This window comes from Dipodomys spectabilis, unplaced genomic scaffold (genome assembly GCF_019054845.1).
Source record: "Dipodomys spectabilis isolate Male_0828 unplaced genomic scaffold, ASM1905484v1 ptg000178l, whole genome shotgun sequence".
NCBI classification, from domain to species: Eukaryota; Metazoa; Chordata; class Mammalia; order Rodentia; family Heteromyidae; genus Dipodomys; species Dipodomys spectabilis.
Genome location: NW_024870855.1, coordinates 10,279,134 through 10,304,474, shown reverse-complemented (window position 1 = coordinate 10,304,474; position 25,341 = coordinate 10,279,134). Strand labels below are relative to the sequence as shown.

General features: G+C 42.0%; 1 protein-coding gene across 2 annotated transcripts in view; it reads right to left on the bottom strand.

Moving 5' to 3' along the window:
• The window catches only part of Aoah (acyloxyacyl hydrolase), a 159,837-nt gene extending 144,898 nt beyond the window's left edge, over positions 1-14,939 (bottom strand). Inside the window, exon 1 of one of the 2 annotated variants that reach the window (XM_042695065.1) lies at positions 14,490-14,939. In XM_042695065.1, the coding sequence (XP_042550999.1) occupies positions 14,490-14,616 (127 nt within the window). In that variant the 5' untranslated portion in view covers positions 14,617-14,939. The remainder of the gene's footprint in view (positions 1-14,489) is intronic. The other variant, XM_042695064.1, reaches the window with a different exon arrangement.
• Between the last annotated feature and the right edge of the window lie 10,402 nt (positions 14,940-25,341).

The window sequence follows — 25,341 nt, the reverse complement described above, 5'->3', positions numbered from 1 at the left end:
GGGAATGTAAACTTGTTCAACCACTTTGGAAATCAGTATGGAGGTTACTCAAAAGACTCCACATAGAGCTCCCCTATGACCCAGCAATCCCACTTTTGAGGATTTACCCAAACAATCACAAACAAGACCATACTAAAGCTAGCAACACAACTATGTTTATTGCAGCATTATTTACCATAGCTAAGATATGGAACCAACCCCGATGCTCCTCAGTAGACGAATGGATCAAGAAAATGTGGTATATATACACAATGGAATTCTGTGCCTCCATCAGAAAGAATGACATTGCCCCATTTGTTAGGAAATGGAAAGACTTGGAAAAAATTGTATTAAGTGAAGTAAGCCAGGCCCAAAGAAACATAGGTCCCATGGTTTCCCTTGTTTGCAATAACTAGTTTATGTCTGAGACAAGCAGAAATGGTCAGATAAGTTGATGTTAGGGAAATGAACCCTAAGATATGTATTCAAATGTTTTTTTCTTTCATGCGATTGTTTCTAACACATTTATAAGATATTTCTTTGTTGCTTTGTTTGTCCCTCCCCCACGGTATAACCCCTGTTTTCACTGTATTTGATGTCAGTACACTTTGTGGAAGGGAAGGGAAAAAACAAATTGTTTAACTAGGGATACAGGTAGATCCATTGCAACAATGAGATATACAAGACATTATGTCGAAAAATGAACTTTGCAACTTTGGCACGGGGAGGGGGGGGGTGACAAGGGGAGGATGGGAAGGGGAAACAAAGGAGGAGGCAACAATGCTTGATAAGAAATGTACTCATTATCTTGCCCATGTAATTGTAACCCCTCTGTACAGTATTTTCACAATAAAAAAAAAAAGAAAGAAAGAAAGAAGGAAAGACAGACAGAAGAAAGGAACAAGAAAGAAAAGAAAACCTGGCAAGGACAGGGCAAGATAGTGAAGTAGAAATGGGGAAAGAGTAGAAGAGGGGAAGGGAGAAGAGAGAAAAAACATCAGCTACTCAGTACTCAGTTCTAATGGTACTCAGCTACCTCTGAAGACCACGTGAATCTGCCTAGTAAAGAGTTTGTAAGATTCAGAAGCAACCTGTCAAAAACTCAGATAATGGACACTGAAACAGTGGACACCCAGGTTGAGCTCAGCTTTGGTTTGGGAACCATCTCTCCCCACCACTACTGGGCTCAACTCTCCTTCCAGCTGGATTGTTAATTTAGCTTCTGCTGCCAAGTGTGTCTTTGATCGTTTTGTAGCAAGAATGGGGGATACGGACTTTTCTACAGTTTCTAATAAAAGGTTTCAATGCATTAACAAGCTAACAAATGTTTTTCCTGGGAAAGACACACAGGCTGAGTAATTCCTCCCATTGCAGATTATTCTCTGACTGCTGATAAAAGTCCTGGATGTGCCACAGTGAGTTTGTCTCTGCTGCTGTTCATTTAGGAGGTGAGGATGGGGAGGAATTGCTGTGTGCTTTGCTCCCAGGCCAGCATTTGAATTCTCACATATGGACACATTCCTTTACACCTGTCACCACAAGACAATAAAGATAACACAGATACACACACACACACTATTCATGTCAGAATACATAGGACTGATTTCACCCTCCTGCCCCTAGGATCTTCTCCTGGCCACATACTTCAGGTAGCCTGCCCACCATGCCACAGAATCCTTCTGAAATGAAATCAAGATCTTGGGCCAAACTATGACCATCCTATCTGTGCTAGCTGGAAATACAAGCTGCTTTTGATGCGCGCAACAGAGCTCTCCAAGGGACTGCGCATCACCACATGCATGCCATTGCAAAGCCCTACACGCTCCTGTCAGAGCCGATATCAGCACAAGGTCCTTCTGGACCTTGTGTGGGGCACAAACAGCTCACTGCATGGCTAGATTGTGTGCTGCTTTTCAGAGTTGCTCTACACATATCTTCTTATTCAGACTCCCCAGCAGCTCATGCAGGCTGGGATTCATGCTCTCCTTTCAGAGGCCAGGCAGAGACTCAGCAGGATTCACTGTCAAACCAAGCTTATGGAGCCAATGAGCAAGAAGGCTGGGACTTAAGGCACTGTATTTGGTAAAAACCAAAGGAAATAAGAAAGGCATGTCTATGATGACCTAAATGTTTCCATTTCCATGAGGTAGGAGTTACTAGCTAGGCAGCCCAATGAGTGTCCCAAGCATGGGTCAGAACACACTTTCCCCTTTTCCTTCTGCCTGCATCTTCTGCTCAGATTCTAAGTATGGACATGGTGAAGCAAGGCAAGAGAGGGAAAGAGAACAGAAGGGAAGAAGAGAAATCTAAGTGTAGACTACAATTTGGGAGTCACAGAGCCTAGGGCTCAAATCATGCTTCTATTACTAATGAGCTGTTACTTTGGTGTATTTGGAGATAGCTAATCTCCCTGAACCCATTTTGACACCCTCTGAGTGGAATAACAATGTCTAATTATGTAGTGCATTAGAAAATGTCAACAAGAGGGCCAAGTGCCAGTTGCTCATGCCTGTAATCCTTGCTACTCTGGAGGATGAGATCTGAGGAGGGAGGTTCAAAGCCAGCCTGGAAAAGAAAGTCTATAAAGAGGGCAAATGCCATAAGGGGTGGCAAAGCCTCTGGAGAGCTGGGTCCCGATCGCTCCCTGCACATTTTACTGGACAAAGCAAGTCATAAGAACACATTTGAAGGGTGAAGAAATAGGCACCAGTCTTCCTTAAAAGTACTTCCTTAATAGTATTCCGTGTGTGTGTGTGTGTGTGTGTGTGTGTGTGTGTGTGTGTGTACACGTACTGGAGCTTGAAATCAGGCCCCTAATGGCATTTGCCTTCTTCAGTGTCCTGGCCTTGGGCCTGAGCTAGGAAACAGTGGCATCTGGCCCAGCAACCTGCCACCTACTAGACACATAAATGAGTCCATCCTAGATCATGTGTTCCCACGGTTCCATTGTCTACCAGCTGGGTTCAGCCACAGGTATGGGACCTAGCTGGAGATGAGCTGGAGAATTATGAATCACCTGGCTGTACCCAGCCTGAGTCTTAAGCTAATAATTGCTGTAGAAGCCGGAGTGTTTGTAACCCAGTGTTGCAGGGCTTCAGCAACAGAGCACATAGCTGGTCCATGATTTCCTGACACTGGACGGCCCACCTGCTGAGGCTCTGCAAGGGAGACATTCTCCAGGAATACTGTCCAGAGCCAAAGCTCAAAACTTCGTCTTTGAAAAATCCTGTGGTGATTGCAACCTGTTTCTCTTTTTCTAGGGCTGAATTTTGTCTTTCAGCAGATAGCAAGGACTTTCGTTCCATTGGAGTGGATTTGCTTCAGAGGCCCACCTTCATCATCACATGTGATTGTGTTTTTAATGAGAAAATGCACAGTGAGCTTCAAACTGCCAGCTTTGCCAAGAACATTGGTGATAAGGGCGGTACTGTATTTGACAGTTACTTGTAGAAAGGTGGACAGAGGGCACTGAAGGGCAAGCGGAAGCCAAGAAAAGCAGGGAGAAGAAATTGGCATGTTGTATTAAGAGACACAGGATGGGATGGCTAGCTTAGAAATATATTAAAAAATAAGCCAGGCTGGGCTCCAGTGGCTCATGCCTGTAATCCTCCTTACCCAGGAGTCTGAAATCTAAAGATTACAGTTGGAAGCCAGGCTGGACAGGAAAGTCTGTGAGACTCCTACTTCCAATTAAGCACCAAAATCTACAAGTGGAGCTGTGATTCAAGTGATAGAACACTAGCCTTGGGCAAAAAAGCTCAGAGACAGTACCTAGGTCCTGAGTTAAAGCCATAGGACCAGCACACACACACACACACACACACACACACACTACACATACAAATTAATTATAGAGAAATGAAAATAGCAATGCAGAAGCTATTTATGCTATGATTTACTCAACGAATATGTTGCTATAGGGTGTTCTCAGACAACTGAGAATACAAAGAACAGAAGTCACAAAAAATAATAGGGAAGATAGGAGTCCAGATAGACCAGTCTAGCAATTTGCACTGTGACCTGTGACCTATGACCTGTTCACATTTCTGGAGCAGAGAGGTAGAAATTGACTTGGCCTGGGACAAAACCCAGGAGCCTGTTTTTTTCTGTATTCTCTAAGGGACATTTGAAACCTATACATCTTCCTGTCACAGTAAACAGTAAAATTACTAATGGATATCAGTGTAATTAGTTGTGAAGTACATAATTTGAGGGCAGATTAAAAATACTACACTAGAACTTTTCAACATTGTATGCATATCTAAAGGAATCAAAGTACTATGGTAGTTTAAACTTCACTCTCATTCACTTAAAAAAAATATGACCAAGCTCTTCTTTTAATCTTACATGGATTATTCCTCACTTTGAATACTATTTCCAGGAAAAGTTGATTTCCTTAAATCCTTCCGCTGTATTATTTTATCACAGTATAAAATGTATCTTTATAATTAAAAGCATTTTCTTGAACACACTCTTATACTTAACAACACTAAAAACATGTCAAAAGTTTAAAATTTAATTCTTATTTTTATTGTTTTGTCAGTCATGGGGTTTGAACTCGGGACTTGGGAGCTGTCTCTGAGCTTTTTTGCTCAAGGCTAGTACACTACCACTTTGAGTCACAACTCCATTTCCAGTTTTTGGGGGGTTATTTGGATATAAAAGTCTCATAGACGTTCCTGACCAGGCTGGCTTTGAACCACGATCCTTAGATCTCAGTCTTCTGAGGAGCTAGGATTACTGGTGTGAGCCACAAGCTCCTGGCTTTAAAATTTAAAATTTTTAAAAATTATTATTATTATTATTATTGTCAGTTGTGGGACTGGAACTCTGTACCTGGGCGCTGTCCCTCAGCTCTTCAGCTTAAGGCTAGCACTCTACCACTTGAGCCACCTTCCCAGCCCATAAACTTTTAATTTTTTTATAACTAAGATACTATTAAATTTTTTCTGGATAGTAAAACTAGCATATATAAAGACAACATATATTGTCAGTTTAATAGGCAATTATTAAAGAGTAAAAGTAAACTTTATTACAACTAAACCTCTTATTGTACCTAAACATTAGAATTTACTCACTCCTGTAGAGACAAGATTCAGCTTTGTTTTGTTCCTATTTTCCATTTTTAAGCACATGAGGTCTTACTTGAACAAGTAGATAGGATCAGAAGTGTTTTCTTTTTTCTTTTTTTTGGGGGGGGGGGTCTGGTCGTGGGGCCTGAACTCTGAGCCTGGGCACTGTCCCTCAGCTCTTCAGCTCAAGGCTAGTGCTCTACCACTTGAGCCACAGCGCCACTTCCGGCTTTTTTCTTTTTGCTTATGTGGTGCTGAGGAATCGAACCCAGGGCCTCTGGCATGCAAGGCAAGCGCTTTACCACTGAGCCACCTTCCCAGCTCCTAGAAGTGTTTTCAACATAACAATGCCACTCAGTTCTTCAAACTCCTCTGAGTAAAACATAGATCTATCATTGAAACCCATATTACATAACCTGACAACTTTCTTAAGTCCCTTCCAATTTTGTTGAAAGCATAGAAATAAAACTCTGATGGGTTGAAAAGTACACATTACCAACCAATGGAGGCTTTAATTTTCTCAATTTTTGGTCAATATACCCCTTTATTTATGAATGTTCATTTTTAAATTGTACAACTATTATCATTTCACTTTGATATTGCTAAACATACCAAGAAGAATTTAAGAAAGCCAAATACAGTTATTTCCCATTCGATTTTTAACAGAATGCCTTTTTTGTGGTGCTAGGGATGGAGGCCAGTGCCGCCCACCATAAAATGCTTCTTCAATTTGTGTGCATGTGTCATGCTTATGTTTGTCAAACACTGGAGCTGCAGATTGAGTTCATATAAGGCGTAAAAAATGTCCTCCACATAAACCTTATCATTATTGAAATTAAACATATTTTTCTTTCAGCAAAAGTATGACTTCATTTTCCAGCTCACTTCAGTATTTTCACCCTGAGAGAAAGAGAGAGAGAGAGAGAGAGAGAGAGAGAGAGAGAGAGAGAGAGAGAGAGAGGCAAGCAGGCAGACAGACGGGTGGAGAGAAAGCCAGAGAGACAGAAACATATTAGAGAGAAACAGAGACTAAGCAGAAGGTTAGACAGAAAGGATAGATAGACAGACAGACAGGTAGATAGACAAATAGATAATAAATGACAGACAAGATACAATTTTACACGATGCCTAACATTATTCAGTCTTTATCCATAAGCCTACTTGCTAACCTGAAATGTTTCCCTGTCAGAAAAAAATGTAGCATTTAATTTCAGATTGTCTATTTAACATCTCAAATTTAGAAATCAAGCAGAAGCTAAAGCCAATAAATTAAAATCTTGAAAGGAAGCATACAAAAACATCAATAATGATCATGTGGGTTTTAGAATTACAGTTGATTTTACTCTTTAAAAATCCCTTTATATCTAAAATATCTATGAAATCATGATTGTCTATAATCAGAAACACCAAATTCTATTTTAATCAAATAGTTCCCTAATTAGTAAGTGCTTTAGCCTTATTAATTTAGTCTTCTACCTTAGTAAGTTTTAGGAAAACATAGAATTATATTTTCTAGAAATACCTTTTGGTTTCAAGGCTCTCTGCTAGATGCTTTTACACATCGCATCTCCTTTAATCTTCAAAATGCCTTCAGGAGATTAGAACTTCTTATTTTACAGAAAATCTGAGGCCCAGGGCTGGGAATAGTTGTCTATACTTGTAAATCCCAGCCGCTCTGGAGACAGAGGTAGAAAGGATGATGGAGAAACCAAATAAGACTTCATCAAAACTAACAAACAACATTTTTGAGGTAGGGTTTTGTTGTGTAGCGACATTTTTGAGGTAGGGTTTTGCTGGTCTGAATCTGCAATCCTCCTGCTTCAGCTTCTTGAGTGCCAGGAATATAGGCACCATGTCTGGTCAAAACTGTCTCCCTGAAAGTATACCATCATGAACGTGTAGAAAACCCCCCAGAAGGAGAGAAAATATGTGCAACTCGTATATTTGATAAAGGACTTACATACAGAATATAAAAAGGAAATTTTAATTCAAGGATAAAAAGACAGACATCCCAATTTAAAACAGGCAGAAGAGTTGAATAGACATTCCTCCAAAGACGGTCTAAACATACAAGTGGCTCTTAGGCAACATGAAAAGAAGCTCAATGTCCTTTCATTTGGGAAATGCAAGCCACAGATCTCATTCCATACCCACTAGCCTGGCTCTAAGCAAGCAGTGGCAAAACTGTGGAAAACTTACTACTCTCAGACACTGCTGACAGAGATGGGCGATGGTGTGGCTATCTGGCAAATACATTTCCAGTGCTTCAAAATGTCAAATGCAGAGTTATCACATGTCTTTGAAATCCACTAACATACACCCAATAAAAATAAAAACGTGTGTCGAACAAATGTTCATAGGAGAATTAATCACAGGAGGTAGGAGGGGAAAGGCTGAGAACACACATCCCTTAAGACTGAGAGCAGAGAGAGAACCTGTCAGGACAATCAGGGCACGGGCCCCTACCATAGAGGTTCCGCATCCCTTACCATGACCTTGAGCAGCCTGGTGTGCAGGACCCTGGACCCCACAGCACCATTGCCCTGAGCAGTCACTCATGCAGGCATCACATCATTCCTCATTGCCCCATAGCACATGAACAGCAGACTGGCTGGACCCCAGAGGTGTGCAACAGAACTGGGCACCCAGTCAGAGGTGGTAAACATCATCTAGGTAGGTCATGCAGGCTTCATGGAGCCTCTGATTGGGCCTGGAAGCAGCTATGGCCCACAGGCTGTCCAGTGATCTGGAGAGTCATGTAGTGTTCTCCTAAGTATATATTATTCACGCCTGCACAGCACATCCCAGGCGTGCCCTTCCTGGGGATCCCCTCCTGTCTAGAAGCAGCTCTGCTCATCTTTTTTAAAATTTCAATAAATCTTTGCCATTTTACTTCTCCCTCAGGGTCCATGGACTTATTCTTAGAGATCATAGAGATAAAGATAAAGGAACCCATCCAAATGTTGTAGGGATAGATAGGTAGATAGATAGATGATAGATAGATAGATAGATAGATAGATAGATAGATAGATAGATAGATAGATAGATAGATGAGATATTATTTAACCATGAAAGGAAAGGAAGTTGATAAGTGGATGTAACATGATGAGCCTTTTAAATGTCATATTAAGTCCAAGAAGCCTGTTGTAAAAGACCACCTATTATGTAATTCTGTCTACTAGAAATGTCCATAAAGACTTGCTAGTAGAAAGTGATTGCCAAGAGAATGAGAAGGGAACTGATGGCTAATGAGCAACAACTTTCTTTTGGAAGTGATAAAATATTTTGCAGTGTTGATGATTAATGCATAATCCATGACTGTATTTTTTTTTAAATTGCTTAACTTTAAAAGGATAAAAGCTCATGGTATGGGAATTATATCTAAATAAGTGAGAAAAAAACGTATCAGCCTGATTTAATCACTTTATAAACAATATAATCACAATAAGCTAAATTAGAGCTGGCTATAACCTTTAGTGAGCTTTGTATTTTTCTCTTTTCTTAACTGTTCAAAAAAAAAACATACTCATTAACTTACTGTAACGCCTCTGTCCATTGCCTTTACAATAAAACTATTGTGTTATTGTTTACAACATTTAAAAAGTAACTGTCCGTTAACAGTAGAATGAAAGAATAAATACAATAACAGCAAAAAAGGATAAATTAAGTCTACTTGTAACAATATGGATATATATGATAGATACCATATGGAGTTAAATAGTATACATTGAACTATTCCATTTACATTGGGTTTAAGACAGGCAAAATGAATCTTGGAGTCAGAAGTCAGGAAAGGGGTGATGACTGGAAGGGGCAGAGGAGAGACTTCTGGATGCTGAAAAGGTTCCATTTCTTGATCTGGGTGCTGGCTACACAGGGTGCTCATTTTGGACACTCGAATCAAGATGACCACTAAAGACCTGTATACTTTACAATGCATATATTGTACTTCAATGACAATGGGAAAGGAAAGTGTCTAACTTCTTAGGAATATCTAAGCCAAGGTGTGACTTTAAAAGCAACCAGACTTGCATTGCTGATCAGATGATAGACCTGGTACACTGAGGAAAAGTAATAGATACAGCATGTTTTTCTTTACAAAACATTTTGTTTTTGTATACTAAGGTAATTGGCAAAAAATCGTAGTGGTCATGATAATACAATTTGGCATAAATCTGAACCCTGATTCATACAGAGGCTCTCTAGAACACAGCCCTTTGCAAAGGATTCCTAGACTGGCTGCTTCTCCTCTGACATCCCTAAGTCAACAGGAAGTAGCAGAGCTTTGTATTTTTCTGACTTGATTTCTTTACACCTGACAGATGAGGTCAATAATAACTTGTCTACAAGGTCACTGACACAATTAATGAGATAATACAATAAACCTTTTGCAAGATTGTTCTTCACACAACAAGTGCTCAATAGTGCTAATACTTACAATTATCCATTTACAAATGTAATGTCTATGGTTTTAGAACATTTGAATATAATAATTACCTTCTCCAGGCATCACTCCAATTACTCCGGATTCAACTCAGCAAAAAGATAGAGGAAAAATCCCCCCTCCCCTACAGAGTTTTGGGAGCTGAAAACATTCCTGTAGAACAGTAGCAACATGAACATTAAGAGTCAGAAACAAATATGATTACTAAGGCCAGGACTCATGGTAAATACCTATAATCCTGGTTATGCAGGAGATGTAGATAGGAAGATTTCCAGATGAAGCTGGTCCCAGGAAAAATTACAAGACCCAATCTGCAAAATAACTCAAGCAAAAAGGGCTGGTGGTCTGGCTCAAGTCGTAGAGAGCCTGTTTAGCAAGCATGAGGCCCTGAGTCAAACTCTAATAATACCAAAATCTATCATATCATATCATATCATATCATATCTATCTATCTATCTATCTATCCATCTATCTATCTCTATCCATTTATGCTTGCTAGATAATATGATTATTTCTACACAAAAGTAGATAGAATCTAATTAAGCCACTTAGACTCCTTGGAAAAACCAGAACAAGTAACTGCTACTGTGTATTGGGAAGGTGATTATGAATATTTTGTTATTTTTTTCTTTTATTTATTTGGTATTAGTGAAGGAAAAGATAAACTTTTCTGATCAAAGTAAGCCTTTGTCTAGAATGGTGACAGTAATGAAGTAATGAAGTATAATGAAGATAGCTCCTTCCTACTCCATTGGGTTGATAGACATCCAACTGTCTGTTTAGCCTGTTTTTGCTCATCAGGTTCCTTGTAGGGCCCGCCGGAAGGAAGTGCTAGCCACAGAGTCCTTGGAGAGAACAGATGTCTCCCCTATTCACTAGAGCTGTTTGCTCTTTGACTTTTATGGCTTTCTACCACCCTCCTCCTAGTTCATCACCAAGCTCCGGGGGAAGCAGTCAATTATCCATTCCTCACTCATTTTCAAGTCTCCAGTTCTTGTTTTGCTCTAATGTCATGGTGACTTTCTGGAAAACAGGCTTTTCAATGCCTATTATTCATCTTTGTGTCCCCTGTGCTCCAAGTGCCAGACTGGGACTATGATGAGCATCCAATGACCAGGTGAAGTATTTGTGTGTGGGAATGCTGAGGGGAGGACACTCTTCTACTGGTGAGATTCAGGGCATGTGCTTACCCTTTACCAGAAAGCTGTCAGGAGTTATCAAGGGAAGGAGGAGAAGAAGCCCATACGATAGGCCCCATTCTATCTCCTCTACCAGCTGTGGGACCTCACACTTCCAAAGACAGTTCCTGCATACGGTCTTGTAAGTAAGAGCACTCCATTCTCCCTCCCAGAGCCCCTCCCTAGTTTAGGTTGATCTGAGGGGTACTGGTAGCAGACACATCCCTCACTAGGCCTTGCTCAATGGCAGGGAGACACTGCTAGTAGAGACAGCACCTCTCTCCCCCCAGATCGGTTCTCATCTGGGAAGGCTCATGTTAGGAAATCTGAGGCCTAGACTAATTTGGGGGTAACTTGGAGGGGTCTTTGTGTATCTGGGTTTTCTTTTTGTATTCAGGCCTCTCTTTCCTGCCCTCCTGCTGCCTTCCCTTTCTTAGTTTTGTGCTGTCTGTTTCTATCTGCCCCACCTTTGTGAGCACAGCACCAGTTAGGACAGTGTTGAACTCCTGGCTTGGCTCATGGCTGGTGCTCAGTAATGTGTGATTCACATGTGCAGATTCCTGCCACACCCACTTCTCTTGTTACCCAGGCTAAGTTGGCCAGAGATTCCTTTTTTTGTACATGTTTTTATTGTAAAAATGCTGTACAGAGGGGTTACAGTTACATGAGCAAGGTAATGAGTACATTTCCTATTGAGCATTGTTGCCTCCTCCTCTGTAGAAGCAGTAGATTATCCATTCCTCACTCATTTTCAAGTCTCCAGTTCTTGTTTTGCTCTAATGTCATGGTGACTTTCTGGAAAACAGGCCCATCATCCCTTCTCTCCCACCTCCACAACTCCCCCCCCCCCCCCCCCCCCGCACCAAAGTTGTAAAATTGTACATTTCATTGTACATCTCATTGTTACAATGGGTCAACCTGTATCCCTATTTAAGCATTTTGTTTTTTTCCTTCCCCTCCCTGAATTAGAAAAGTGTATATACAAGAAGCAGAGCACTGACATCAAATACAGTGAAAAAAGGGGTTATACTGTGCCAGAGGAACATACAAAGAAACAAAAAAAAATCACATGGTACATTATAAGTACATTAGAAACAATACCAATAAAGAAAAGATATTTGTGTCCCTATCTTGGTGTTCATTTGGCTTTACATCATCTGTTTTGGTTTTTTTTTGGGTCCGGTTGTGGGGCCTGAACTCTGGGCCTAGGCACTGTCCCTCAGCTCTTCAGCTCAAGGCTAGCACGCTACCACTTGAGCCATAGCACCACTTCCGGCTTTTTTTTTCTGCTTATGTGGTGCTGAGGAATCGAACCCAGGGCCTCATGCTTGCAAGGCAAGCGCTCTACCACTGAGCCACCTTCCCAGCCCCGGCTTTACATCATCTTATATGGTCATATGTACATAGCTTTTTTGGCCAGAAATTCTGAGCTGTGGAGGAAATGGGTTGGCAGAAGGGACAAGGGGCCTGCTCCTGGACTCAAGCCTACAGAGACTGGCTGTTTCCAGCTATTGGAATTCTCTCTCTGGGTCGGCCTAGCTGCCTTATGAGAAATCCCACACCTCTGGCAAGCCATCGGGGTAGGGACCCTGATGTAAATTTCCAGAGGAGTCAACTAGTCATCCTCCATACTCTAGACGACAAGTAAGGGACATGGCCAGATCCTTTGTCACTTCTGCCTGGGGCAGAAGCTATGCTCTGAATAAATGCCCAGCAAAATCATCGTATAACAAAATGGTTGGTGTTATCTCCTGTGCATTAGTACATAAATAGAGTAGTGTCCCTCTTGGTGCCCCTCAATGCCTCCTCCTCACTCTCTGTACTCTGGTGGGAATAGAACAAGAAAGAGATTAAGAATCTTGTGTTCATTTTACAGGGTGCCAGCCTGTTTCACTCAGGCCTGGACTAAGCCTAGAGATTTCTTTTGCAGGCAGCCTAGAAATAGGACTCGCTTCACTCAGGCCTTTCTCAAATATGTTTTTGCATTTGATAGGCTTTAGGCATTTCCTTGGAGAAGATGGGATAGGAATAAATAATGACTTAATGAAATACTGATTGCAGATGATATTTCAGGCTTGGTTCCTAGGATCCTTAAACTTACAACTGAGTTGCTAGATTCCTACTGGATCTTGGTCTTTAGGTTGTAATTTGAAGAAGATGTTGGGGCAGTGGAGGTATTGCCGTGAACAAAAAAGCCAAATGATGGTGCAAGGCTCTGATTTCAAACCTCAGGATCAACACCAAAAATGAATGAATGAATGAATAAAAATAAATGTAAAAAACTTCAGGACTGGAGATGTTTTCTGACATATACAGTGACCAGAGGTTATGTCTTTGGCAAAGTGAGACTGATTCAGAATTTTGTGTGTGTGTGTGTGTGTGTGTGTGTGTGTGTGTGTGTGTTACTAATCCTGAGGCTTGAACTTAGGGCCTAGGGGCCTAGGCAGTGTCCCTGGGCATAGCTCCACTAATGGCTTTTTGATAGTTAATTAAAGATAAGAGTCTCATGGACTTCACTGCCTGGACTAACTTTGAACCATGATCCTCAGATCTCAGCCTCCTGAGTAGCTAGGGTTACAGATGTGATCTAACACCAAGCCAGTTCAGACATTTTTAATACTGTTTCTAGAAATAATTAAGGATATGGCTAGTATCCTGAATATCTTCAAGAACATTTCAGCCAGAATTCTATTTTTTTCCTTTATCTTTTTTTTTTGGTGACAGGAGGTTTGAACTCAAGGCTTTGTGCTTGTTAGTCAGGTGTTGTACCACTTGAGCCAAATCTGTAACCCTTTTGTTCTAATTATTTTTGAGATAACTCACTGTTGGCCTGAGCCAGCCTGAATCATGATTCTTTGATTTCTGCTTCCTACTGAAGCTGGTATGACAGGTATGAACCTTCATATTCAGCTTTCTCCATCGAGATGGTATCTCACATTTTAAAAAAGGTTTTCTATTATTTTTTGGCCCCAAACGACCTGAAACTCTATTCTTCCTGATCTCAGTCTCTCAAGTGTCTAGTATGACAGAGGCAAGAGCCATAATGCCTGGCTCAGGATTCTACTTTGAGGTCTGCTTACTGAACAATTGCTACTTCCTTCTGCATACCTCTGAACTGTAGTCCCTGACAACTATTTCTATTGAAATTCCAGATATAGTATGAAAACCATTGTCTCGCCCTATTTCATATTCCTTTTACAAAAGAAACAAGAACAAAAACTGATATAAAATATGTTAGAAGTAAAACACTTCAGTCGAAAGTCAGTTGAGAAACTATTTCTGTCAGTGTTTGAAGTTTCCAGCTGCCACCACCAACACAGATTTCCTGGAAGAATGAAGGAAATGGGGGCATCTGAGTCCTACTGTGTGCATAGACACCACACACAAACACACATGGGGGTAGTTCTTACTCAGAGAGACAGAGAAAGGGTTAAGAAATAGCCAGTATGAGTGGATGAGAGGGGAAGAGGTGGACAACAACATCAGCTCACACGTCTTATGTCTAGTCTCAGAATTTCAGAAGAATTTCAGGCTGTTATAGTTTCTGTTCCAAGGGGAAAAAAATTCTAGTCGCATGCAAAAAGTAGAGAGTTTTATGACAAATTCAATCGTGCAACATAGATAGGACTTCTATAAGCACATAGGTGCATATGTTATCAATACTTACTCTTAGACTCAACATTTTCCATGTTGATGAAGTTATTGGGGACTTAGGTGGAATCTTAACCTATTCGCATCATTAAACAAGTGATTTATTGTGCAAGCTAAATACCTCAGTGCTATGTCCATGCATATAAGACAAAAGTATTTACGTACCTACACAGACGTGGCCATTAGAGTAGCTGGCTCTCGGTCGGTGGCCAGAGGCTGGAGAGGCTGAGGAATAAGAGATCAGAAGGAGCAACAGAGAGACTGCAGGGAAGACTTTCCTGGGGTCCTTCATCTCTGAGCCAGGCACCAGGGACCCTCTAAAGAGGTCACTAAGAGTGCCCAAGGTCAGTCCACAGGATCAATCTTCTCTCTCCTCCTTTTCCTCTGTCTCTTCCTCTTCCTTTCTGTCACACCTCAACACACACTTTCACATGCACATTTGGCAATAAGTGTGGAACACACACACACACACACACACACACACACACACACACACTCCTGACTATTTTGAGTCCATGAGAGAACCCCATGGGCCTGGTCTGGAAAGAACTGCAGGAAGGCCTTGCAGTGCAGTTCTGAGCTAAGAAACAGCAGGGAAAAGGAAAATCCAGAGTTGAAGTGACAACAACAGAACTTCCGGTGGTTGCCGTGGCTCACGTCAATGATCAGAAACCACACAAACTGTGGTTTGCTAGAATTGCTCTGTTCCGTTGGTAGGGAGGCCTTTCCCCTTTCTTTCTTGCAACACAAACTAGACAAAAACTAAAATTAAAGGTAGGGGAGAAAGTAAAATGTCCCCCATCAGCACATAGCCTTTGAGCAACTTGATCAGCAGTTTCTATGCAGTGTAGAAATTCTACTTACTAGGAAGAATCTGAAGGTAAATTATTTTTAAGACATATTTAGCTCTGTTTTAAACTGGTGATGCTGAGCTCCTTTTTTGTTTTCAGAGAATTGTCTGGTGCTGTTGGGGTAATCCTTTGTAGAAGTTCGGTTGTTCTTCAAAGAGTCAAGGCCTCGTAGATAGTAGTAAAAGCTGGATTATTCATTAAATAAGAAAAAAGAAATGTTAGAACTATTTTTGCTCTAACACTTATTTATATATCTTAAGTGCATCTTTTTCCCCCCAGAAAGTAAAAAATGTGTTTATATTTCTCACATGTGTATATTTCTCTCCTCATCCTTCTCCTCCTTCTTATCATAGTACTAGGATTGAAATCAGAACCTTGAGCTTGCTTACTCAGCTAGTACTCTACCACTTGAGCCATGCCTCTAGCCAAATTTTTCCTGGTTAATTGAAAATAGAATTTCAAGGGCTTCATCCTGTCTGGCTTCAAATGTTGATCCTCAGGACCTCAGCCTCCTGAGTAGCTAGGATTACAGATGTGAGCCAACAGCACCCAACAATTTGTTCATTTTTAAGAAGCCAATTTTTGTGCTCTAAAGGAGAGCATGGAACATTTCTCTTTTTTCCCCTGGGGGAAAAAAGAAATCAGAAAAAGATCACACGTCAAGAAAGAAAAGATGTGGAGTCTAACTGCTTTGTTCTAAACTAGGATACAGTGAAGTCATATACCACTTTCAGACAAGATCAGAGGACAGGGCCAAAACACCACAGCCTAGATGAGTGTGTGAGAGAGCATGCAATTCTCCCTAGAGAATGCCTAGGTATGGAAGAAAGTGTATCACAAACTTAGAAATATTATGGGAACTGTTGAAATTGGTATCATTTCCCTCCTCCCCCCTAAGAAAATGGCATTTTAAGTAGCAGATAAAGTTCTAGAATTGTGTTCTTTCTAAGGTATAGAAAAGACCATTTTCCTTTTATGGTTTAGAGATTTTTTGGGGGGTAGGTGTTAGTCTCGCAAACAACATGAGGACTGGAATTTCCAATCCTGTGGTGGAGTAGCTAGCATAAGCTCTGTGGTGGTCAGGACCATCCCAGGGGAGGGGTCTAGAGAAATCCCAGCAGTTTCGTGGGGAAACTGAATACTGCTGTGATCAAAACCCAAAGGCTCTGGTTTGAATCTCCTATCTTAACTCCTGAGAGCCGAATTTCTTCAGTTTCCTGCCAGGAAAGAAGTGCGGAGGGAATCAAAGCTCCAGCATTTCTATGATGGAAGTGTGGCCATACCTGAACCCTTGGCTCAGCTTCCAGAAAATTCTAAGGCTCCCTGGTAGTTGTTGGGTAAGATGTGATGTGTGGAAAAACAGCCGAGGTGTGGAGGGACGGCAGGTATAGAGCCCCTCCTGGTGATGCCTCCTACTGTGGAATGCGGAGATTGGTGAGGAAGTTTCTAGAGACTTCTGGAAGCGTATTTGGTATCCACTCTGGTCTCTTGAGAGCTCCCGGGACCATGTGTATGGTCATGAGCAGGCTTGGAAAGTCTTGGGATGGAGTGAGCCTTCTGAGTGTGAGGCCAGGCGGGAGCTCCATGACCTTTATCATGTGTACATGAGCCAGTCATTTCTGAGATGAGATGGAGCATCCTGAATGCAAGCTGGTGTGCTCAGGTTTGGGGGAGAGCCATGAATGTCACTGACTTAGTGTCGCAGCAGAGAGCAAATCCCAAGGGACATTCCTCAGCTAGAGAAGGGAGATGACATCATATGTCATGGCTACAAGACATGGCATGTGGTAGGTTTTCAATAAATGAAAGCACCAAGCACTGGTGGCTCGTGCTTGTAATCCTAGCTACTCAGGAGACTGAGATACAAGGATCAGGGTTTGAGGCCAACTTGGGCAGGAAAGTCTATCTAACTCTTATTTCCAAATAACCACTAAAAACTCAGAAGTGAGTGAGGCACTGGCAGCTCACACCTGTAATTCTAGCTAATCAAAGGCTGAGAGCTGAAGATCATAGTTTAAAGCTAGCCAGGCGAGAAAGTCTGTAAGACTTCTATCTCCAATTAATTACAGAAAAAACCAGAAGTGGCGCCATGGCTCAAGTGGTCGAGCATTAACCTGGAACAAAAAGAAGCTCAGGGACAGCACCCAGGCCCATGGTTCAAGCCCTTGGACTGGCATAAAAAAAGAGAGCTAAAAGTAGAAGTGTGGCTCAAATGGTAGAGCACCAGTCTTGAGCAAAAAAGGCCAAATGAAACCATGAGGCCCTGAGTTCAAGTGCCAGGAGGTTTTTTTTTTCTTTTAACCTATCAATAATTTTTAACAAATAATGAATAACTAAGTGGAAGCATTTTTCATATGTAGAGCCCATATGGGGTGATGTTGAAAGAACACAGGCATCAGGAAGTGGCTTTGCCAACCATCACTGACAGTGAAATGCACGCGTACATCATTGGTAAACTGAGCCACTGTCACCAAGGTGGGGGTCCTCCTGTCTGCACAGCATCCTCAGATGGTTTCCCTGACAGAGCTGCCTTCATTCATCGGGTACTGAATACAAGGTGCAGGATCAACCACTGATCCCCCTACAGAAAGGCTCTGGAGCCACCTGTAATTTAAAACAATTGGTTATGCCCCCATCTGCTGTCTGGAGGTTCCCCTCTGTCACACACTCCAATTATGATTTTCTCAAAAAGCTCTTCTCGAGAATGAGGCTTCTTCCGTGGAGCACTTTGTTGATTGGCTCAGTGCGCTGGGCTTGGAAGCTCAGCCTTTCTCTCTGCAGCAGGAATCTGTGGTTCTGGCTGGCTTGCTATAAATTCCCTTCCTGATTACTGTTGGACACGCATGGCCCCCATCCTTCTCATGCACATCAAGTTCTTGCATGAGATTTCCTTTTTTAAAGCATAGAAAGAAAGAGAAGTGATGACAAGTTTCAGTGAAAGCTGATGCTGGCACAAAAGCACCTATCCTGGATCAAGAAAATGTGAGACACACACACACACACACACACACACACACACACACACACACACACACACACACACACACTAAATTCTATGCTTCCATCAGAAAGAATAACACCATCCCATTTGTAAGGAAATGGAAAGACTTGGAAAAAATCCTATTATGTGAAGTAAGCCAGACCCAAAGAAACATAGGTCCTATGGTTTCCTTTATTTGCAATAATTAGTATCCATCTAGGATAATCTTAGCAGCTGAGCAGAATAGCTCAATAGCTATGTGCAAATGAACATACAAGATGATGCTAAGTGAAATGAACTCCAAGACATGGACACAAGAGGTTTTTCTTTGTTGGAGTTGTCCTCTTTCTAAGCTCAGTTTCCCACTGCCCTCTCCTCACTCCTGGCTCCTTGGCTTCCTGGCTTCTTCAGAAGCATTCAGTCTTCCCCTCCACTCACAGAAGCCCAGGCCTCCCTGAGGCATGCCCCTCCCTCTCCCAGCTCACTTAGCCCCCTCCTCCCCTTTCTGCTATTCAGGCTCTATTCAGGAAGTGGTAAATGAATCCACCAGGCAGACTAATAGGTAAAGCAGGTTTGGGTGAAGATGACCCAGAGTCATCTCATTGTTCTGGGCTCATCTTTTAGTAGCTGTATGTCCAGGGCCATGGGCTCTGCCTCTGAGAAGATCAGTGCATTCAATGGAAGCATGGGGATAAAAGAGAGATCCTGTGAGGGAAAAACAAACAGTGAGAGCTTGATGAATTAAAAGCTAGTAACAAGAGAAATATCCATTGTGGTTTGTATACCAAGGGCACCATTTGATGCTGAAATGTCACACCATTGCCCAGAAATACCGACAATGAATTTCTCTGCATCAGCTCAAATTTTAAAATGGAAATATTTAAAGCTAACAAGCAAAACCTTAGCCATTATAAGGGCAGGCTGTCTGGGCTGAGGGCTACTGCCAGAATGCCAGGCTCCTGCCTTACTGAGGGTTTTTATCTATTTATTTTTTTTAATTTTAGCAAAAGCCACTATATTTAATACACTATATTTAATAATGCCAGAAAGGTAGAGATAAGTTATTTTTTCACAGCAATGAAAAAGAATATTGTCCACCATATTAAAATATAATAATAAAGTGGGAAATTGGATATTTTACAATGCCATATGTCCAATAATGAAATACTAACATGAACATTGTATATATCCTCATACAATTACTAATATTGGCAAATATGATCAGTATCAGGCAGTTTCTTTACTACTAGCCTAGTAGTGGTGGTTCATGCCTGTAATCTTAGCCACTCAAAGGCTGAGATAAGAGGATCAAGGTTTGCAGCCAGCCCAAACAAATCAGAGAGAAAGTTACCTCCAATCAATCAGCAAAAATCCAGAACTGGAAGCATGGCTTAAGCGGTAGAACACCAGTCTTGAGCAAAATAGAAAAGCTAGGAAAGAACAAGGGTCCTGATTTCAAGCCCTACTACCAGCAAAAAATAAAATAAGTAAAAAATAGATAAAATAAATGATATAAAGAATGATTACACAAATAGCAATATAATAAGCACAAATTGATCACAAACTGTTTATTATTTGAATTATATTGTTAATTTGATTAGTTAAGTAAAGATAAAAATTTATACATCTTAATTTTGCATTGGAAACTCAAGTTCTAAATGCATAGGTCATTGAAGTCACATTTCTTATTAAAAATAATCTAGGGATACAGGTAGACCCATTGAACAATGAGATGCACAAAACGTTACCTGGAAAAACGAACTTTATAACTTTGGTGGGGGGGGGGGGAGGAAGAAGCAGGGGGTGGGGCGCAGATGGGAGAGCAGGGATGGTAAGGGGAAAAAAAGGAGGAGGCAACAATGCTTGATAAGAAATGTACTCATTACCTTGCTCACGTAATTGTAACCCCCTGTTCTGTATTTTCACAATAAAAAACTTATTAATTAAAAAATAAAAATAATCTACAAGAAAAGGAAGTTTTACTTTGAAGCTATCACTTTTTTTTTTCAAAGAAGTACAAAGTTTATATCTTTGTTTCTTAGTTAACAAAAGTATTGAAAATCTTACTGAGGGTTTTATGACCACAGGTTTTTTTCCCCCCCCAGTGAAATATATGGGTTAGCGAAATCCAAGGAAAGTCCACATAAAATACAGGAAGTTGGAAATGAAGCACAAATGGAAAGCTACAAATACCTTTATAGAAGACACAGAACACCAGGGCGATTATGGAATTCTTAGCCTGCATGGCTAGGTTTGAGTGGTCCTGGGAGAATTGGCTGGATGGCTAGACAAGTGGAAATCCAGCCAGCATGTTTCTGCTCCAGTGGACCCCATGGTCAGGAAGGAGCAACACCCCACTCCCACCTCCCCACCTCCAGACATATATCAGCAGTGGCACAGTTCACTGCAGGCTGCTCTGGGATCTGATATCCCAACTTAGTGCACCTAGATTTGGGGAAAGACATGATGAGAAGATCCTGAACTTGTCTCACGGGGTTCTTAGGCCTGAGCAAGTGCTCAAGACATAACACCCACATTAAGTATTGTCAGAAGGAAGTGATGGGAAGAAAGCTGGGGTGGGAGTGATAAGTTTTTATGGATTTCACACAATCTATCACCACCACAAGACTAGGATGGTGGCTCAGGCTGAGCCCAGCTTTCCCTGGGGGGAGATTGGAAGGATTATGGTATGAGGCCAGTCCAGGACTCCAACTCAACCAATAAAAAGATGGGTGTGGTGTTTCACGCCTGCCATCTCAGCTATGTGGGAAATACAAATAAGAGGAATGTTAATAGGAGGGTCAGACATCTTGGAACAAACATGATATTCTATGTGGGAAGAAAACTACTAAAGCATAAAGGCTGGGACATGGCTCAGGTGGTAGAGTGCCTACCTAGCAAGCAAGGGGAAACTCAGTTCAAACTCCTATAGCACAACAACAAAAATCAGCACAAGTGTTTCCTTGTGTGAACTTAGGCTAAGGAGTGAGCACTTAGGAAGAAAGCTATAGGAACATGATTCAAGATGAGATTAGCTTTAAAAATTTTTTTTAAATTTATTGTAAAGGTGATGTACAGAGGGGTTACGGTTACATGAGTCAGGTAATGAGTACATTTCCTTTTGAACAGTGTCACCCCCTCCCTCATTCTCTCCCACTCCCCCCCAATTTCTCTTCCCCCCCAAGTTGTACAGTTCATTTCCAACATAGTGTCTAGTGGGTTTCACTGCTGAATTGGTTCACCCTTTGTCCCACCATTTCTGTGTTTCCCCAAATCAGATAAACTTATATACGAGAGAAAGGGTACAGATATCAACAACAGCAAAAGAAGAGAATAAACCAAAGTAAAAAGGAAAGAACAAAAAAAACCCACAAATAATACATCAAAAAAACCCTCTACTTCCCATGTCATGGAGTTCATTTTGATAAGCATCATTTTTTTTTTTTTTTTGGTTGGTCATGGGTCTTGAACGCTGGGCCTGGGCGCTGTCCCTCAGCAGTTCAGCACAAGGCTAGTGCTCTACCACTTGAACTACAGTGCCACTTCCGGTTTTCTGGTGGTTTATTGGAGATAAGAGTTTCACGGACTTTCCTGCCCAGGCTGGCTTTGAACCACAGTCCTCAGATCTCAGCCTCCTGAGTAGCTAGGATTACAGGAGTGAGCCACTGGCAACTGGCGATAAGCATCATTTTATATGATCATATGCACATAGCTATTGAGCCCATGCAACCCTCTTCTAAGGATATCCTTCTTTGTTCTCACTGTGTGACTGTTTAGACTGATGCTTAATTAATCATGTCCAAGTTATTATTTTAACATATAATTTATATATTAATTAATATATACATTAGTTAAATATTAATTTTTATTTTAATTGAATAAATATGTATGGTTAATTAAATATTAAATATTAATTGAATATATTTTATATATTATTTGCGAGATTAGAATGGAAAGACAATAGTGGCTTCAGTCTCAGATATGATCATACTCCTCCATTGCTTATGTCCTATGGATGCTGCTGGTGTCCCTCCAACCAAGAATGCAGAACTCAAGCTGGCCTGGTCACTATCCAAAGCCCAGCCCCTTGAGCCATACTCTAATATTTTTCGCATGTGCCCTGGGCTTCTCATCATACCAAGTGACCAATGCAGTCCCCAGATTGGCCAAGTTGTTCATACCTCAGTGCCTTTGCATGAGCTTCCCCTTGCCTAGAGTGTCCTCCTCCCTCCTAATGTCCCAGACTTGAGCCTGCCTACCACTGTCACTGCCAAGAATGCACCCACCAGCAGATACTCAGTAAATGTTAGGGGGTGGGCAGGGAAGAGACAGGCAAAGGATATGCTGGGAGTTCCGTGCCATGTGGAAACAAAGCCCCAGGGCAGCAAGCGTGGGCTCAGAGCGAAAGCCCAAGGTCAGCATGGAGGAAGTCAGGAGTGAGCACCCACTAAGATGTGAGATGCTGCCCTGGGACCAGCAGAGAAAACAGGAAATGAGAGGCCAGGATTTCAGGGTGGGAGGCCCAGGCAATTTATAAGACCAGAGAGTGCGTTTCCCAAAAGACTTGGGAGTGGAGAAAGGTGGTGCTGATGTCATCTTGCTGAGCTCAGACCCTGAGCAAGAGCAGCTCTGAGTACCCAGATCCCTGCTCACCTGCCAGAGAGAAGCCAGGGAGACACCTGTGCTTGTGGCCAGCATGGAGGCGCAGCCCGCTTCTAGTGGCATTCATGTCAGGTGAGAGGAAAGTGGCTGACCTCAAGGTCAGTAGCAGAGCTGGCAAAGGAAGGGAGACCATGGGACTGCCGTGTGGGCTAAAGGGTCTGACTGGATCTACTGGACCTGACTTTCATTTTTCTCTTCCACCCAACCCAAAAGAGGACTTTTAAAAAGTGCCCCAGGATCATCTTGCCCCTCTCACATGACATACAGAGTTTTAGGACCTGAGTGTGTGTTGGTGTCAAAGAGATTCAAAGCAGGACAGTGAGCGAAGTGTTAAAGACACAATTTGATCCGTGGTAACTCTATTTCCATAGGGAGCAGAGTCTGGTATGAACCAAACCCACCTTTGATCTAGGCATTTTCCATTTGCCCTGGGCATTGTCAGGGAGAATGAGGGAATGGAGAGAGGAGATGGAAGAGGGCACAGCCAGCCAGGAAATGCAAACTTGACAGAATAAGATGGTAGGGTGGGGCCAGGAGAAGTTCACATCAAAGCCAGAGATACAGGGTCTCCCTGACTGTAGAAGTCAGCTGATAGAGACCACAAACAATAAGCCCTTTGGGCAACCTTGAGGCAGGGACATACTGAAGGGGTACAAGACCATCCTGGGAGCATCCTCAAGCTGAAGAAGCCATGTGAGCACTGCACATTAGGTCTGGTGTCCTTGGCTTGGGGTTTCCCGTGCAGCAGCTCATGGAGCCAACTGGACAGAGTCAGCCAGCTGTACATTTTCAGATGACCCCACACCACAGGAAGGGCAAACCCCCTCAGGCTGACACAGTGTGCCCAGGGATTTTACACAGTGTCTCAATCCAAGGGTTTATTTTAAAGAAGGGAACTTCAGTTTACGGAAGTTTCACATCTGTAGTACACATAGGAAGAATTGGAGAAAAATAAGACTTGGTTCAAGGGTTTCTTTGTTTGTTTTTCTTTTTTCTTTTCTTTTCACTTTTGCCAGTCTTGGAACTTGAACTCTGGATCTGGGCACTGTTGCTGAGCAAATTTGCTCAAGGCTAGCACTCTACCACTTTGAGCCAGAGTGCCATTTCTGATTTTCTGGTGGTTAATAGGAAATAAGAGTCTCACAGAATTTCCTGCCCCAGCTAATTTGAACTGTGATCTTCAGATTTCAGTCTCCTGAGTAGCTAGGATTACAGGTGTGAGCCACTAGCACCTGGCCTCAAGTGAGGGGCCCTGTGTGGGATTCATAGCCTCCTGGGAGTAGGGACCATACAGCCCACGGGCTGCCTAAATCCTTCCAAATCATTTAGCACATAACAGGACAGGCACACATGCCTCTCATTGGCTGCCTGCAACATGCCTGCCTGTACTAATAGTTGTGTAAGGCCTTTGATGATGTTATAAATGTCCAAGTGACCCTGGGCAGAAAAGCAAGACTACCACTGATTTAAAAAAAAATAGATGTGTTTGCTGTAGATTTGGTATAAATGTTCTCTGTATTTCTAGCTTCTCCAGAACTTTTATTGTGAAAGGATGTTGGATCTTGTCAAAGGCTTTTTCTGCATCTCTTGAAGTGGTCCTGTGATTCTTGTCTTTCTTTCTGTTGCGTATTATTATGTGTATTGATTTACTTATATTGAACTAGCCTTGCATCCTTGGGATGAATCCTACTTGACCATGGTATATGAACATTTTTTTTACTTTATTAAAATCATTTGGCCAGTATTTTATTGAGACATTTGCATCTATGATCATCAAAACGATAGGTCTAAAGTTCTCTTCCTCTCTCTCTCTTTGGTTAAGTCCCTATCTTTTTTTTCCCTTTGCCCTGGTGTGCTCAGGATGGACTTAGGCCTCATCTAGGCCTGGCAAAGCAACAGGCCACAGTCACATTTTCCTTTTCTAATGACTACATTAAGAAGTATCCGGGGAAATAAGTTCTCAATATTATGGTTTTAAAAAAAAAGTTGTGTGTGAGTAGCCCAGGTGCACATTGGATTAAGTTTTCCCATTCCCCTCCCCTCCCCGCCTCTCCCACTGTCTCCATCAGGCCTAGAGCAGGCCCTCTGCTGTGTCACATGACCACACTCTCACTGCACCATCACTCCAGCTCACACTGCACATCAAGTGGGCTGAGAACCGCATGTGATCACACTAACAGTGGCCCCGGCCTCAAATCCTGAGTGCTCTCTTGTCCCTTCCTCCTCTGTATTCCTTGTTGACAAGCCCATTTTACAAGTTGACTTGTTCCATGACAGCATGGTGGCCTGTGCCTGTGAGGAGGGTCAGTTAATGGCATGTTGAAGGATGTGGTAGATGCATAAAATAATTCATCCAACATGTACTATTCCCGTGTTTGAAGTTAGTAAGTATCACCAGTCTTAGTCCCCTTCAGATGTTGTAAGAAAGAAAACTTCCCTAAATAGGTAGCTTTTCCCTAGAAGATGTTGATGGCTCACACAATGGAGGCTACAGGCCCAAGATAAAGGCCCTGAGCCCTGTTCT